The following is a 16313-nucleotide window of genomic DNA, read 5'->3' as shown; positions in this document are numbered from 1 at the left end:
GATATTTATAATGCTGGAGCTATATTTACTACCGGATGCATTTCAGTTATATCTACTATTGGAAGGGTATGGATAAATCCACTCGTATTTACACTCAAATCTAAATAATTATTATTCACTCTATAGTTTTGTGATATATATATATATATATAGTACCACTGTACCTGGTACGGAATAAGCTTCCTGTACCCGAGCTTCCCCTCCCATGTTCCGTGCTTTTTTTCCACCAATTTTTTGTCGGCTTTTTTCTCCGGTCGATCCACACGTTCCGAACTACTGTAATTCAGATCGTGGGTCCTCATCCTCCGTGCAGTTCCTGGCTTTGACCCGACTCTTCCCCCTCCGGCCACCGCCTGCCGACCCCGACGTTCCGTCCCGGCGCAGCCGCGCCCACCCTTCCGGCGCCGCGGTTCCTCGTCTTGTCGACGCCCCCTCGCGTGCTCCGCAAACATCTACGCAGTGCTGGACACCCCGTAGGAGCCCATCGGCGCTAGGTCACCACCGGCGCTTGGCGTTGCTCTTGGCCTCGGCCGCTCGAATCCTCGCCCTCCGACGCCGCCGGCGAGGGACTCCAGCGTGGTGAGTTCTACTCAGCTCGTACGCAAGCTATCGTCGTTAATCTGCCGTGGAAAGACCCATCGCGTGATAAGATGGAGCTGCCGCCATTAGGCTTTGACCCTCCAGCTCCCGCCCCGCGGCCCCCCCCCCCCCCCCCCCCCCCCCCCCCATATCTGATTCTTGTTATCCCGCACTGATTGGATGAGATTTCATTGGATTAGCTGCTGTTCCAATCCCTGATGTGGTGCGTCCGTGGCTCTATAGGGATGACGGGATCGATCCTGCTGCGACGCCCACATCTATGGCTGACGAGCTGGTGCGATGAACAGAAGCACGACGACGTGCACCGATGCGGAATCAAGCACCCAGCAGGGAGCAAGTGCTGCGCCCCTTCTTTCAGGTGCCTCACTGCCTTGTCGCTTTGTTCGTTCTTCTATCATCAACTGGCATCGTATTCTTTTCTGTAAGACTCCGCTATGGTGCATGTGTTGTAGATCACCAGCACCCTCTTGCCAGAGTCATGATTACTCGCTTCGCTAGCAAATTATTCGGCAGATTTTGCTGAATTGGTGGATTGATAGTTCAGTTTAGTTTTAGCAAACAATTGTCAAATTATTAGAGTCAGCGTGCTTCTGAGCTGCTAATCAGAAGGTATGCTGCCGGAGGCAGATCAAAGTCTATTCAAATGTTAATATGATTCATGCTTCGTTTCTGTAGGAGTATATGCATTTTAGCATAATCTCATAAGGACACAAACACTCCCCTCATATTCTTTTTTGACAAGGTTGTGTGCAGTTTTGAGCTCTTTAGGCTTTTGAACTTTACGCTTGTTCTTATTTCTGTTCATTTCTGGCAATGGGAACTGCAACCAGACTCCTCAATGCAGCTATCATCATTGTAATGAATAGGATACGATGATTTCTGTCTTGTTATGTTGGGCTTAACATGTAATCAATTTTGCACTGGATTTATATTTTTTAACCTGCTGAATCTTTTCCTACAAAGTATGTTTATATCTGAACTTTATTCATCTGCCTGCAGCTCCCAGATCACACCTTTGCAAACAGGTAAGAACAAACAAGCTTGCCCCTTGTCTGCATTATGGCAAAGGCTGTAAATATACATATAATTACTCTATATGATACTCTGGGTGTTTGCAAGATAAGATTTTTGCATTCACAAATGTCATTATTCGTGACTAGAAAACTAGATGCTACATTCACTTAGCACAAACCTTGATTACCTTACAAACCGAGGGACGAGCTCCAACGGCCTCCCTTTAAGCTCGTTCTTATGGGGCGATGTCTCTACGCTAGGGACCCTAGAGGAGAAACCTCTGCGTGTGTCGTTCTCGTGTTAGCCCTGGTAGCGGCGTTTGAGGAGAACCCTGTGTGCGCAGAAAAGTGTTCCCTTCGGGTGGAACTGCCTGGGGAGACGGTAGAGCCTGAGTCCTGTGTGAGCGTGGCTGGGGACGGTGAGGGTGCAGACCGGGCTGGCCTGGTTCTGAAGCGAGCCAGCGAGGTATGCGGTGAGTACCGAGTAGGACTGTCACAAGCATAGCAGCACGACCGGCTGAATCTTCGGTCTCGCCAACCCGCAAAGATCCTGAGAATAGACTTAATTAAGGAATATACCTAATCTCGCACCCGCGCGTGCTCGTATCCCCTGAAAGCGACCCCGAATAGTAGCCCAATAGTGCGCATTAGTGAGTGAATAGTGGCACCCGCGCGTAGAGACATCGCCCCATAAGAACGAGCTTAAAGGAAGGCAGGGATGCTACCAGGACAGCTTAATCCATTTCCACGGGACAAGCTTACATGCGGCTTTCCCTTTCGGGAAACCCCAAGCACTTAGCACAAACCTTGATTACCTTACAAACCGAGGGACGAGCTCCAACGGCCTCCCTTTATTCTAGTAGTGGTAGTACAGAGGTGGAGTAATACAGCGGTAGATTCTAAAATATGGTGGCTAATTCTTTTTCTCTCAGAGAGTGGTGGTGGATGTCTTCATGAGTGGAGTGTGGGTGGAGGTCTTCGGTGGTGGAGTGTGTCTTCGTGATTCTTGGTGATGCTCTGGTGCTCTGGTGGTGATCTGGTTGAGGTCGTGCTTCCAATGCTTCACCCGGTACCTCCTTTTATAGTCGCGGCAGAGGCTTCTGGAGTTGCTTCGTGCTTAAGGCTTCTGGTGCCTTCAACTATTCTCCTCTTCTGTTGCCTGGACACTTGGACGGCTCCCCGCTCCTCAATAATTGTCCTGGGTACAGTAGAGTTGCTGTTTATTCCTTTTGCCTTGTCCTCTATCGCGTACTGTCTTCTCGTGATATTCTGGATGCTGCTTGGTATGGTCTTCCACGCCCGAATGATTGGCGTCGCAGACTTCAATCAAAACATCATGGCATGTAGTATTATTCTGCCCCGGTCGAATTGTTGTTAACACGTTAACAACACTGGAGACTTATTCCCTTGTGTGACAAAATATTCTTTTATGCGAGCTGTATTTCTATTCTTCTTCTTCTTCAATATCCGGTTCCTCTGGTTGCCACAGTTCATACCATGATAGTAATTCACGATATTCTTTTCTTAACTGGCATTTCATTCCATAATTTGTCTTAAGTAGCCTTTCTACTTCTTTTGATATTATACTATTCCTTCCATAATATTCTCGTAGAAATATTTTTGTTATTTTGTTTTGATACATCATATGGTACTCAGTATTGAATATAGTATTTTCTTCTATTTCTTTTGCTTCACTGAAAATTCTCCAATTATCATGATTATTTTTGGCACGTATTTCTTCATAATTGTACCATGTTTCTGAAGACCATATCGTAGGGAATTTATACGAACCTTTTATAATATATATATATCATGACTTGCTGGTCTTAATGGTAGTGTAAATTTTGGTGGGTTAGAAAAGTATTTTATTTTATATTTACCTTGAACACACGCCAATCTTTTGCATGCTTCTTTAATAGCCTTTCCTAAATCAGATTGAAGTATTTCCTCCAATGTTCCATAAATATCTCGGACTAACCCATGATCAATAATAGTTTGTAAGGAAATATCTTCTCCTGTATGCCTTTGGGTATTTGTAAAATATTTTAGATTTATATCAGCTTGAAGTATTATAAATTTATGATGAGGCTTAACAATTAACTTATCATCAAGATGAAGCAAAGGAAAGGTATTTATAGTAACTATTATTCCCAAATTCCTTTCTATACCTTGATATAGCCTCATGAAGTAATTTTGTATATCCTGAAATGTTTTGTACTGTCTTTCAGCATATTTCTTCCATATTAGATCTATAATATCTTGTGTAAAATATGCCAGCACTTGTTCAGTCTTAAAACTTATCCTAGGGATAAGAAACTCGTGTGGAGTATTGACTAAATATTTATTATTTCTTTTATCATTTAAAGAGTCCTCCTTCGGACTGATCTTACATATATATATGCGCGCGCGCGAACCATGCTCAAAATTGTCTATTTGTGTTACTCTCTTGAGAATCTGCACCATGCATGGGTTGGTGCCCACGCTTGTATTGTGATCAAGATTATGGGGTTTTTGTAGACCTTGCAAGTGTCAATTGAGCTGGACCAAGTATTTGGATTGGAACTCTATTTTTCTGTGTCTCAAGTAATTGATCAAAACTAGATGTTCTGTGATGTTGCAAGTGATACAGTCTAGATGTGCACTTGTGCTTTCGTAGACCCGTATACATATTAGTTAGTCCAATTGCAACGCTCCGATTAAGTCTCCTAGTAATGTAGAAACTGTTTCATAAAAAAATGTAGAAATTACCTGTTCTATCAGATTTCTTCTTGCCTTGCCTAGTTTGCATATTTTTTTTATCTATCAAGTGACTCTTGGTTCTTGGATGTTGTTGTATAGAGGTTTCTCTTTTAAATGCTTTAACTTTTGTATTTTTCCTTTTTGTACTGCAGCTAGAGTATATATCAAACCGGTTGAGAATCATACAATGACGGGTTGATCGAAGGACTGCACCTTTCAGTTTTACAAAGAGATAGATAACATGTTGTCTTAGGTCATTCTAGTTCAGTTCACTAATTCGTATCCGTTGGCTTCAGATTTTAGACTAGGCTCTTCAGTTCACAGGTTGCGAAATAAGATGAAAACTGCTGCTTTGGTAGACTTTACACTAGTAATGGAGATGGTGTTCTGGAAGTGAACACTAATCTTGTTATGATCGAGTGCACTTGTAAACTAATACGTCATATATATAATAAGGTTTTCTGTTATTACAGTTTGAGACGAAACTGATGTTTTTTATATGAAACCGCTGTTGCAAATTATTGGAAATTACTTGTATAATCTACAAAAGTATTCAATATGTGGTAGGAACAATCCTATGCATAGCCGTATTAAAATATGAAAGAATCAATCACCGGAGTTCGACTTCCCGTGCGTGCCCGTGAACGCATCTACGTAGCTACATCCTGCACGCTAGAAAGAAAGAAAAAAGCCGGAACCGCACAGAGAAGCGGTCGAGCGTACGACGATGGAAAAGGAAGAAAAACCGGAGAGGTGGAGCCGGCCGCACCCGCGCGACGTGGGTGCTTGCACCCGGGACTCGGGCTCGGGTACAGAATAATAATATTCTGTATCCATACCGAATAGCGGAGGTCTATATATATATACACACATGTATACATACTCAATTGATTAATTGTACTATTCTTATACCCTACCCTCCTCATTTGTAATGAATATATAATTTTCTACCTAAGTATGGATTTAGGGATCTAGGGAGAGGGTATAGATACCCAATGACATGTATAATTTCAATTGCTCGCCAGTTGTCCCCATATAGAAATCAGTTAACTTTCCCTTCAATCAGTGAACCCCAAAAACTGAAATCCAGACAGAGTCTTTCATATCACTACATCACATGTACCCAGATATCTCAATGCGTGTTCAACAGTACGGGGGTCCAAATTGAAGAAAGATGCCCTTCAGTCCTTCACCATCATAGGTTTATTTACTCGGTGGCGGTACCAGGACGCCTCCATCCAGAAGACCAGAATATCTGACAGGCTGCAACGCGCCCGCTGTGGCGGACCAAACGATGGGCACCCACCGCATCAGGCGTACGTGTTTGCGACGTCGGCGAGGTGCCCCGCGAGCTCGGCCGGCGCGGAGAACATGGCCATGTGGTCGGCGCCGGCGATCGCCCTGACCTCGGCCACGGGGCAGCCGGCGATCATCGCCCGCTGGTAGGGCTCGAGCATGGCCTGGTCCTGGTCGCACACCACGTACACCTTGCGCACCGCGCCATACCGCGCCTCGCTGAACGGCGGCTGGCCCCGCAGGTCGGCCACGTAGTGGGAGCTCACCCGGGCCAGGCTCTGCGACAGCGTGTAGTCCTCCGGCGGGCTGAGCTGGTAGAGCTTCTCCCGCAGGAACTCAGGCCCTAGGAACACCGAGGGCGGGTCGTGCTCCGCGTCCGTCACGCTGTCCATCCAGTCCGTCAGGGTAAGCTGGTGCAGCGAAGAGGAGGACGGAACAGGGGATCACGTCAGCCTCAGGTGTTCTAACGTCAGCTATGTCGATGACCAGCAACATGTAGCCGCAAGAAGTACCTTCTCGATGACGTGCGAGCGCGGGTTGGTGCAGTCGGGCAGGAACGCGGTGACGAACACGGCGGCCGCGACCTTGTCCGGGAACGCCTCGGCGGCGAGCGCGACGCTCATGCCGCCGAAGCTGTGGCCGACCAGGACGGCCCGCTCGCCGTCGGGGAGCGTCTGGAGCAAGTCCAGCAGCGGGCGCGTGTAGTCCTCGAAGGTGGGCGCGTCGCGGAGCCGGCGCGCGTCGGCGCCCGAGGCCGCGAGGTCCGGCGCGTCCACGCGGTGGCCAGCGGCGCGGAGCAGCGTGGCCACGCGGTACCAGCACCAGCCGCCGTGGCCCGTGCCGTGCACCAGGATGATGCGCGCCGCGCCCTCGGCCGCCGTGGGGATAATCGCCGGAGGCGGAGACATGGTGCTGGCTAGTGGTTTCTCTCCGTGGCCTCTTGCAGTAGTGAGAAGGTACATCGACCATATATATGCAGAGGTTTACCTTTGCCACGCTTGGGGATATGATGAGATCGTCACGGCTGATGTCGAGGGGCGGCTGGAATGGACACACACTCATAGATGCGCACCACTCTCCGTGCCCGTAACAGTCAAGCGCTGATGGTTTGCTTTTTTCTCGTTTTGAGATGATGTTGGTTGACAACTCCTCTGTCGTGGCCTCGTGGGCACATGGCATGGCAACCGATGGCAACGCAATGAAGAAACCGGCGCCGGGCGCCGGCAAACGTGCAAAGCCTATGTCAGATTCTGTGTGCTGAGCCAACAAACTGCAGCGATGTTTGGCTCCCACGTGCTAAAGTTTAGCACTTGTCACATCAGATGTTTGATACTAATTAGAAGTATTAAACATAGGCTAATTACAAAACTAATTGCACAGATGGAGCCTAATTCGCGAGACGAATCTATTAAGTCTAATTAGTTCATGATTTAACAATGTGATGCTACAGGAACCATTTGCTAATGATGGATTAATTAGCCTTAATATATTCATCTCGCGAATTAGTCTAAGATTCTGCAATTAGCCTATATTTAATACTTAATTAGTATCCAAATATTTGATGTGACATGTGCTAAACTTTAGCACGCAAACACCCCCTGCCTTCCAAGGTGGTAAGGCCCATTCAACATGTCCAGTGAAGGCGCCTCCAACCCAGTCAGTATCAAAGGTACAAGAAAATTCTTGCAAATCAAAAGGCGAATGGAGGAAAGAGAAGGCAACTTGTTGCTCGTACCTGAACCCCAATAATTGGCACATTTAATCAAGGATAGTAGAAGTTTTGATTTATCTGGGATACTAGGTCAATCCAAAACTAATCCAGTTAAACTAAACTAATTTGGATTCGGAAGCCTAATTAAAGATAGTGGCACAGAACTATCCACTGGGCACCTATATGCATTTTACATTTAACACAAGCAACTGAAAAACAATACTTTTTTATTTTATATAGTACGTACTCTCTCCCTTCCTCCCAAATTATAAGTCATTTCAACTTTTTGTAGAGTTACATTTCAAGTTTCATCAAATTTATACAATAAAGTACTAACATAATGTTAACCAAATAAGTACTATTAGTTTCTTCATTAAATATATTTTCATAGCATATCTATTCGGTGCCATAAATTTTTGTAATCTTTTCTATAAATTTGGTCCAACATAAAATAGTTTGACTCTCAAAAAAGTTAAAATAACTTATAATTTGGAGCGGAGGGAGTATAAACTAAGATAACATTTGGTTCAACCAGCTGTAACGCAAATGAAAATGGAATCAAGTTGCATTGTAATCAGACACGGATCACTGATTGCACTCTTTGTTTGGTTTCGGAATGTAACGGTACCAGGTTCCACTGTCCGACTAGTCCGCTTCTGTCTAGGTCTGCCACTGGTATCCATCCCCACTTCCTAAATCCACACCTATTTCAAATGGGGAGTGTACGGGGAGGGAAGGGTACGGGGACGATATGATTAATCAATTAGATATGTATATATATGTAGTACACAATTAATTATTAATTAGATATGGGTGGGATTAGGGAAGGTAAGAAGTGGATAATAATTATTTGAATTTGAGCGTGAATGAGAGTGGGTTTGCTGTACCTTTCCCGGTGGCAGGTCTACTGATGTCTGCACCGGCGTTGATTGCTAAAAGGCATAGTCCTGCACTCCTGCTCAGCTCGTTGGGGGAAGAATTGCATACTGCAGTGCATCGATGCTCCGCCGAGGTAACAGGAAGCCAGCCTTGCAGAAGAAACACATATAATAGAACATCTGGGCGGAGAGGGAAGAAGCGATTGATCCTGCTCTTGCCGCAGGACAGCGCACTGCACAGATGAAGCTCCTCGCGCAGCCACGCAGGGGAAGACAAAGGGGGCGGAGCTGCTCTCGCACTGGAGATGGGCGGGCGGAATCGGAGGGGGTTGATTTCTGAGCCTCTCGCCAGCAGCGCTGCGGTCACGGGTGGTGCTCCTCGCGCCGCCGGCAAACAAGGAGACGGCGGAGATGCTTGCGCGTAAGAGATGATGACTGAAATCGAAGGGTGCTCAAGTGACGGGTTATCAAGCGGTGACGGTGGTGGGGTGGTAACGTGAGGTGATAACAGCCGCAGACGAGGGAATCAGATACGAATACCACGGTATCATAATGTACCTGATTACTGGCTGCATCAAACGTGTTTAACGCGATTTGTTACCGGCCGCAATCTGAAAGCCAAGCCAAACGGTATGTAAGGCCAGTCTTAATGGGTGGGAGTGGCATAAGAATTTCATGAGCATTAAATTTATTATCACATCAGTAAAATTACTTACTTACCAAGGTTATTATGAGGGGAGTTTCATCAAAAGAGAGAAGGTTCGTCCCCATGACACTCAACTAGCACATACCAAAATCCCGTCTTAGTAACTGTGCAATGAAATTGAGCACTGAGACTAACCTAAGTTGCATGTAGTTGGTGCATCCTCACAAGGTATGTTATAACTTTTTTTTTTGCAAAACAATATATCGAGACATACGCGTGCGTATAATCTATGAGTGCGACATGTAAGCGTAACGGCTGATGCAAGTCGCAGAGATGCAACAGCATTTTTCCATGTCATCCTGGTCGTCGGATGAACTAAAATAGGACGGTGCAGCCTCCACCAAGTTGTGCCGGCTGATCCTAAATGATTGAGCACATTTAACGCAGGCAAGACAAGACAGAAGGCGCTGACTGAAAAATAGTTCTACTTGTGTGGTAAACATGCCTTCTTCAGTTCTTCTCATGTGTTTACCGCATCTCGCGAGGATAAGTTCTACATTAGTACTTAGTTGTGTTGATAAAACAACGACGGTTCAAGCCCAACAATGCTGGCAATTCGGTGTTGAATAACAGGTACCACCGTACCAGTGTGGCACAGTGCTGGTGCCATCTGTCTCCGGTTCTTGTAAATCCGAATTGGCACAGTTCATCGTTCGACGCATATTAATGAAAGAGCCAGCGCATATTGTTCCGGGCACTTGCAGATCAAAAGAAAAGCAAAAGGAATAAAGAAAATTAATTATTTTTTTAACAGTATAGTGATTGTGAGAGCACCTTCCCTGTTGTTAAAAAACGACTGTATAGAAGCCCATTATTAGAGTACTGCTGCGCCTCTCGCAAAACAGGTTCATGACAAAACCAATGCGACAGCCGATAGGAATAGGCGAATGTTCTTTGTTTTCGGTCCCACCAATCTCTTTCCTGAATTCATGGAGGTTTAATGGGCCTAGTTGTAGGCCCAGGGCCAGATCCGGCACTGACGACAAAAGAGATACGGCGAACAGTAAGCATATACTGTACAATACGCACATACACTACACAATGCTACAATACACCACTGCATATGTATATATCTTATTAAGCTGCATGAATGAAGCAACACACGATTGATCATATACTACATAGGATTGGAGCACATATATTCGCTACCCTTATTGCAGCAGCCGCAGCCTAACTAAACCAATAGTACGAATGCATTCGCTCCTGGCAGCACTCAGACCGACTTCACCATTCCCCTGGAAAGTAGGATCTATCACTCATTGAGCTTCTTCTAGTTTCAGAGTCGATCTGTTTCAGAACATTGCTCTGATATCTTGCATGCTGACTTGTCCATTCAGGGCTCTTAACCTGCATGTTTAACAGTCATCGGATGTCAGTACGGTCTTTCAGATCTGGATTTCTGAATGCTCATAGATCAAATTGATATAATTTTATTAGATCTTCAGATTGGCACGTTTAACCCAGGCAGGACCCGAAGCTGCTGGCTGAAAATTAACTAATGCGGTTTATATAGTATAAACAGGTCTTCTGTTCTAAAGATAGTTTGATAAGCATTAGAGTCAATCGCACATTGTCGGTGCATCTTGTAACGCACGCATATTCTTTCTTTGCTAAGGAATATGTTAAGACAGCCGATGCTTAATCTATAACCGTGTCCCGTTAAACTTAGCAACTCGTCAAACACTCCCAACCATTGCAAGGTGCAGAGATAACACAGCATCTTTTTTCCTGTCACCTTCCAACAAGGTCAGGCTCCAAAGGGATCTGCCATTTTAAACTAAAGACTAGCTATTGGATCATCTAAAATAGGGCGGTGCAAGCTGACCAGTTAAGCCACTTGATCGCAAGCAAATGATTGAGCACATTTAACACAGGCAGCAACAGAAGCTGCTTACTGAGAACGATGCTACATATTTGTGTGCTACCTCTGTGTCCAAAAAAGATCACTAAATCGAGACACATTAAAGCAAGCATGTGGTTGATCCACCTCGTAGGCATTAGGACCCATGTATACTTAATGAATGCAACACGTCAGCTGCCAATCAAGCACACCAGCTATTCCAAGACCATGATAGAACTATAGCAACAGGGACATAGAAAAGACATGAGTTGCTTTCGTGTCTTCTGCTATCTGTTTGGTCAAGCCAAACACCTGTCATTTTAGACTATATATAAGCTACCAGTTGCTGGATTGATAAACAAACAAGATGGTGTATGCTCACCTGTTATGCCACCTGTGCGTTCCAAGTACCGGTCGGTACAGCCAGCCCGCCTCCGTTGCCGTTTGCATGACCTTTCATGAAAAGATGGGCAAAGATGACATAGGAAAAATCAGAACCAACTAAAATCAAGTGCATATCTTTGTTGTAGTAGCAGCAGCAGCAGCTGTTGATGTGAAAGAAACCAACATACTTGCAGGTTGCCTCGTGACGAAAAAGCATGCGCCAATGACAATGTAGCACAGAAGGAGAAGGATCCCCTTCAGATAATGTGACGCTCCATCCTACAAAACACACAAAGTAAGCTTTGTCGTCTTTTTTTACCAACGTAAAAAATATAAAAGCAACAGCGTTTACCAAAAATTAAAAAAAATCTACTCCTGCTAGTTACTACTAGAGCAGGAAATTTCAAAAACTAGAATTCTAGCTTATTCTAAACCTGTTTGAACCCTTTACATGTCGTATGATCAGAAAAGAAGAGTAGTGTACCTGGAGGGTGAAGGCTGTTACTATTACTGAGACGAACAGAGTGCCGGTCTCTAGCAGCTTGAAGTCCAGATCCATTTGAATACCCGCGATCCAAGCTACAATGACACTCAGTGGCACCTGTCATGTTTGTAATATAATGGTACAATTATTCCACCATGATTAGGTAGTAATTTAAGCAAATAAACTCTCTGGACGAAAGATGCGGATGCACGTCACTTGCAATACCCACCACAAACATGGAGATCTGGGTCGCCGACCCCAAAGCTACTCCAAGAGTAATGTCCTGCATTGTATCAGGAGTGTGATTAATTAATGACACTGGATGATTGGGCTAATTGGGCTATCTGGGTTTGGGTGTGTACGTACCAGCTTGTTCTTGAGAGCAAAAATGATGGCCCCAGCGTGCTCTGCCGCGTTCCCGACGATTGGGAGCAGGATGATGCTGATGAAGCTCACTGACAAGCCCCAAGATTGTGAGGTAGGCTGCCAATGTAGCCCACGTTAGTGCCTCTCATGTAATTATAATTAATTATACCCGATCTGAACGAATGATGTAAATTAATTATACCTCAATCGTGCCGACGACGTACTCGGACAGAATGGCGATGAGCACGGTCTTGAACGCCAGCCAGAAGAACCCACTGGCAAACCCGATGACAGCCTCTTCCTGATCAACCTCACCGTCGTCGTCGATCTCCTGCGGCTCGAAGAGCTGGGTGTGCGTCTTGAGCTGGAAGAAGAGGTAGGCGGCGTATGCGAGCAGCATGACGATGCTGCAGGCGCGTGAGAGCTCGAGGCCCGTGGTGTCCGCGGCCACGGAGTGCTCGCCGGCGCCCACCGCGTAGCGCAGCATGAGCGGCAGGGACTGGCACAGCGCGCCGAGGATGAGGAGGCCCGTGCTCACGTCCGCTTGTTTCTGCACGTACGTGCACAGGGTAAGAAAGAAAGCATGGATGAAAATATCATGACCGATAGATGATGGACGGATCGGAGCAACGCGTGTCAAGAAAAATGCGAAGCATTGACGTATTATATTGCCTGGTCGTACGTACCCTGTCATATGGCTGGTCGACGTTGAGGTTGACGATGCCCCCACAGAAGAGGGAGGTGCCGAGCACGAGCAGCAGGTTGGAGAGGACGGAGCCGAGGAGGGAGCACTTGACGACCTCGATCTTGCCCTGCATGAGTGCGAAGAGCGCGATGATGAGCTCCGTGGCGTTGCCGCACGTCGCGTTCAGGAGGCCGCCCACTGCAGCAGCGCGCCATGCAGAAGCATGCGTGAGACCACTGTTTTCGACTTTGAAAAGTCAAAGAAAGAAAGTCATAGCGGTTAGTTTTTGCTGCAGGCGTGACTTACCAGTGGGGCCAGTGTATATCGCGATCTGCCTGCACGAATCACAGCAAAAAGACATGGAGTCTCTCATCAGCATGAGAGATTCTGGCACATGCACCAGATAAAAGTAAAAATAGTGACGGTGTGCTACCGGAAAGAAGCAACTTACTCGGTGAGGAAGCTGACACGCTCGGCGAGAGGGATGAGGCCGAGTAAGCTGAGCGCGAACACCCACACCTGCCGCCAAAGGCCACAGTTCCGGTTGAAATTTCAGCAAAGTTTAACAGACGTGTCCAAGACGACCTACGTGTCTAGGACATTCATCCAACTAAAATAATGGAACCCTTTTCTTTCTTTCTTTCTTAAAAACATGAGGTGAGCAATAACCAAGCCGTACCAAAGTTACTAATTATTGAGTCTTGTGTCAATGATGAGTGCAGTGGCAGGTTGGTCGGTCCGTAGCTAACCTATATTTGTGCGACGTCTCTCCCACAGGCCAGAGCACCCGCCTTGCTAATTTTAAACAGCGAAACCACAGTACCACACCCGCTAGTGGTAGATTACCAACAACAAGAGGGCCGGGGGTCCCAAAAGCCGAAGGCCAGCAGAGTCCAAACGACCAAATCCTTCGTCTCGTCGCCATCCGCCGCTGTGCCGTCGTGCGCATCGGCCTTGTCGCCTAGTCCCGTCCCGCCTCGCACACTCTCCCACCTCTCCCGTGCCGTCCCCCACCCCACTCGGGTTCGTCAGACGCGTGTAGCGGCGGGGCAAGGGCGCAGCGCTGACACCGCCGTGTTCGGCAATGGCCCCCGCCGAGCCGTGGGGAGAAAGAGGTGTGGGTCTGCCGGGTTCGGCAACGAGACAAACGTGCTGCTGTAAGCGCGGATCACGCTTGTTCGGCTGATGACCCGCGGGATCCGGACACCGCTCGCGCCTACCGCATCCACCACGTATCCAAAGCGAAAGCGAGAGCGGAGCAATGCGCCAAGTGGCGCTGGCGGCCGCATCCACCGAGGGGTGGCGACCGGTGACAGTGAAGCCGGTCAGGACCAATGGGAAGCATCTCACCCCGTTGAGGTGCGATGTGGCAATCGCCGCAGGCAGGCCGCATCCACCACGCAGGCAGTAGGCCCACCACGTGAGGCCAACATGCCGGCTGCTGCGGTGCGGCCTGACCGAACGGCGGGGAGGTCAGAGCCAAAGGCGGTGGTCACGGCAATCGGTGCCGAATAAAGCAAGCAAGGTTCGCGGACCACCGTCCCGTCCTCTCAGTGGACTTGTGGAGCCCCACCTGCAGTCCTGACAGGATGCTGTACTGTACATTCAATGAGAACTAGTAGGATCCCCATGCACATTCCTGTTTACGTCCTGTCACTAGTTCGTCCCTTTGTTTAATCGTTGAGTACGGAGTATGCATTAAGAAATTGATTCAAGGGATAAAAAATTATTTTCTTGGTAAAATAAATTCCATGAGGAGTGCCAGATCAGATCGGGAGTAGAATACGAGGCATCATGACCTACAACCACGCACGACATGATGCACCACAACGGTTCAACCGCTTTATTACGACTTTTGGCATTTAAGGAGAGCCGTCGTACAGCGCCGGACACACCAAGGAATGACTGTCTACTGGATTGCGAGTATTTTCCTAGATGGAGAGAACGTTGAAAACAAACAGCGGCAGCTTAGCGGCCGGTGTCACGGTCGTCTCGTCACGAGATAGAGAGCCAAGGAAAAGGAAAAAGGGTCAAAATCACACGAGAGCGCGGCGAGGACAAGGGAACGTCGTCGTCACGTCTACGCACGTTCCCATCCCCGATTGTTCGCTTCCCCCGACCTCTCCCGATCACCAGTACGGCGCGGCATGGCACGGTCTGACCATCCTAGCAATCTACGGCTGACGATGGATGATGCTACGAACGAGGAGAGAAACGAAACAGGGACGGAAGGCGAAGAACGGACCTGGCCGAAGTGCGCGTACCGCGCGGCGATGGCGAGCGGCACGGCGGGGAAGAGCACGGCGAGCTTGGTGCCGAGGAAGACCTCCTGCAGGTTGGCCAGCACCGGCCGCAGCGGCGCGAACGGCACCTTGCGCACCAGCGACGCGTCCGACTTCTTGCGCAGCGCCGACGCCGACATGCTGTGCGCCGTGCGGGCGCTCGCCGAGTGCCCGTGCGGCCCGTACCGCGCCTCGCGGAGGCCGCCGGCGTCCGACGGGTGCTTGCGCACCAGACCGGCCTCCATGCTCGCCATCCTTCCTTCTACTCCTCTCGACCGAACCAGCAGAGGGCTGACGCGCCGCCGCTCTCCGTGGCCTGTCTCGGAAATGGGGCTCGCTCGCTGTGTGAGTGAGAGAGTGGATGGCCGGGCGAGGTGAGGTGTAGCCTGAGAGAGCAGAGCGGATATATATGGAGGGGGCGAGATGGCAGGCGCTACTCGCTAGGCAGGCAGGGAGACGAGATGATGAGATGGATGATGAATTATTGATCCATGAGTGCTAACCAAACACCAATTATCTCCTAATAACAAAAGCAAAATCAAGGACACAAGCTGATCGGATCTGTATCTATATTGAAAGACGATCGGGTTTATTCTCATTGCCCAGGGATATATAGATAATATTATATATATAATGCTACAACAAAATGGAACGATTTTCTAGGGAGGAGGCTGATGGATCGTCGATTAGGCCGGCTAGGGATAGATAGATAGATAACGATGCATGCAGTTGCAGTTGCAGGGAGAGGTTAGGGATAGAGATGGCCTCGCCGGTTTGCACGCGCGCGGCCGGGGGAGGGAGTGAATGCGACGAGATCGCCGGCCATGATTGCTGATGGGGTTGGGTGTGATCAGGGCCGAGGCTGTGAAGCTTCGCGGAAGCTTCCCTTCTTCCCCCACGTCGGCCGTTTGCGGGCTGCAGCAGCCGTGCCGCCGCACGGAACGCCTCCTTCCGTTGCCGTCTGGCCGCTAGTACTTGGCGCGCCCTTTGCTCTGGCGCTATCCGCTTGCGGCACGGCCTCTATCTCTGACGCCGCCGAAGGCCCCGGAAACCCAAAAGGGCCAGGGCTGCTGGATGACGCGTCATTCTCTCCACTCAATTCAGAACGGTAAAAAAACAAGTGAGCTGTTTGGTGAGCTATTTGTGTTTGGTTTGTCTTAGACTTAGACTCGAGATTAGTTCCAACTCTAAATGAACAAGATTAACCTTGATCCAAACCTCACGAGCTTGGCGAGATTGGAATCGAAAAGCTTGAGTAATCTCGTGAATTACTACCACTTATGACTATATGAGATGTATTCGATCATATACACACATATATTCTATTTT

The 16313-nt window shown here is 48.0% G+C and overlaps 2 protein-coding genes, 1 long non-coding RNA gene and 1 pseudogene across 3 annotated transcripts; 1 reads left to right on the top strand and 3 right to left on the bottom strand.

The window, feature by feature from the left end:
• Positions 1-211: 211 nt before the first annotated feature.
• Positions 212-4824, top strand: LOC140222699 (uncharacterized). Its single transcript, XR_011898117.1, has 4 exons — positions 212-579; positions 823-958; positions 1600-1625; positions 4505-4824. It is a non-coding gene; the product is annotated as an uncharacterized lncRNA (long non-coding RNA).
• On the bottom strand, positions 2254-4076 carry LOC140223007 (uncharacterized; annotated as a pseudogene).
• A 500-nt stretch (positions 4825-5324) lies between the features above and the next one.
• On the bottom strand, positions 5325-8687 carry LOC117858455 (methylesterase 7). Its single transcript, XM_034741526.2, has 2 exons — positions 6161-8687; positions 5325-6058 (listed from the first exon to the last, which is right to left on the bottom strand). Exons 1-2 carry the CDS (start codon positions 6608-6610, stop codon positions 5663-5665), a joined length of 846 nt encoding a protein of 281 aa, XP_034597417.1. The 5' UTR covers positions 6611-8687; the 3' UTR covers positions 5325-5662.
• Positions 8688-9935: 1248 nt separating this feature from the next.
• LOC117857591 (vacuolar cation/proton exchanger 1a) lies at positions 9936-15784 on the bottom strand. Its single transcript, XM_034740341.2, has 11 exons — positions 14948-15784; positions 13154-13221; positions 13009-13037; positions 12704-12900; positions 12220-12567; positions 12018-12134; positions 11881-11934; positions 11652-11768; positions 11356-11446; positions 11166-11236; positions 9936-10290 (listed from the first exon to the last, which is right to left on the bottom strand). Exons 1-10 carry the CDS (start codon positions 15236-15238, stop codon positions 11169-11171), a joined length of 1380 nt encoding a protein of 459 aa, XP_034596232.1. The 5' UTR covers positions 15239-15784; the 3' UTR covers positions 9936-10290; positions 11166-11168.
• Between the last annotated feature and the right edge of the window lie 529 nt (positions 15785-16313).

The sequence above is a fragment of the Setaria viridis genome, chromosome 5 (genome assembly GCF_005286985.2).
Source record: "Setaria viridis chromosome 5, Setaria_viridis_v4.0, whole genome shotgun sequence".
In the NCBI taxonomy this organism is placed as follows: Eukaryota; Viridiplantae; Streptophyta; class Magnoliopsida; order Poales; family Poaceae; genus Setaria; species Setaria viridis.
Note: the sequence above shows the minus strand (reverse complement) of the source record. Positions and strands in the feature narration are given on the sequence as shown.

Bases quoted from the DNA above. Each gene is read 5' to 3' on its own strand.
- LOC117858455 (XM_034741526.2), bottom strand. From the start codon at position 6,610: ATGTACCTTCTCACTACTGCAAGAGGCCACGGAGAGAAACCACTAGCC. The intron at 6,059-6,160 runs GTACTTCTTGCG...TCGCTGCACCAG, and splicing joins GCTCGCACGTCATCGAGAAG to CTTACCCTGACGGACTGGAT.
- LOC117857591 (XM_034740341.2), bottom strand. From the start codon at position 15,238: ATGGCGAGCATGGAGGCCGGTCTGGTGCGCAAGCACCCGTCGGACGCC. The intron at 13,222-14,947 runs GTCCGTTCTTCG...CTTTGGCGGCAG, and splicing joins GGTACGCGCACTTCGGCCAG to GTGTGGGTGTTCGCGCTCAG. The intron at 11,447-11,651 runs GTACACTACTCT...TGTGTTTTGTAG, and splicing joins TAACAGCCTTCACCCTCCAG to GATGGAGCGTCACATTATCT.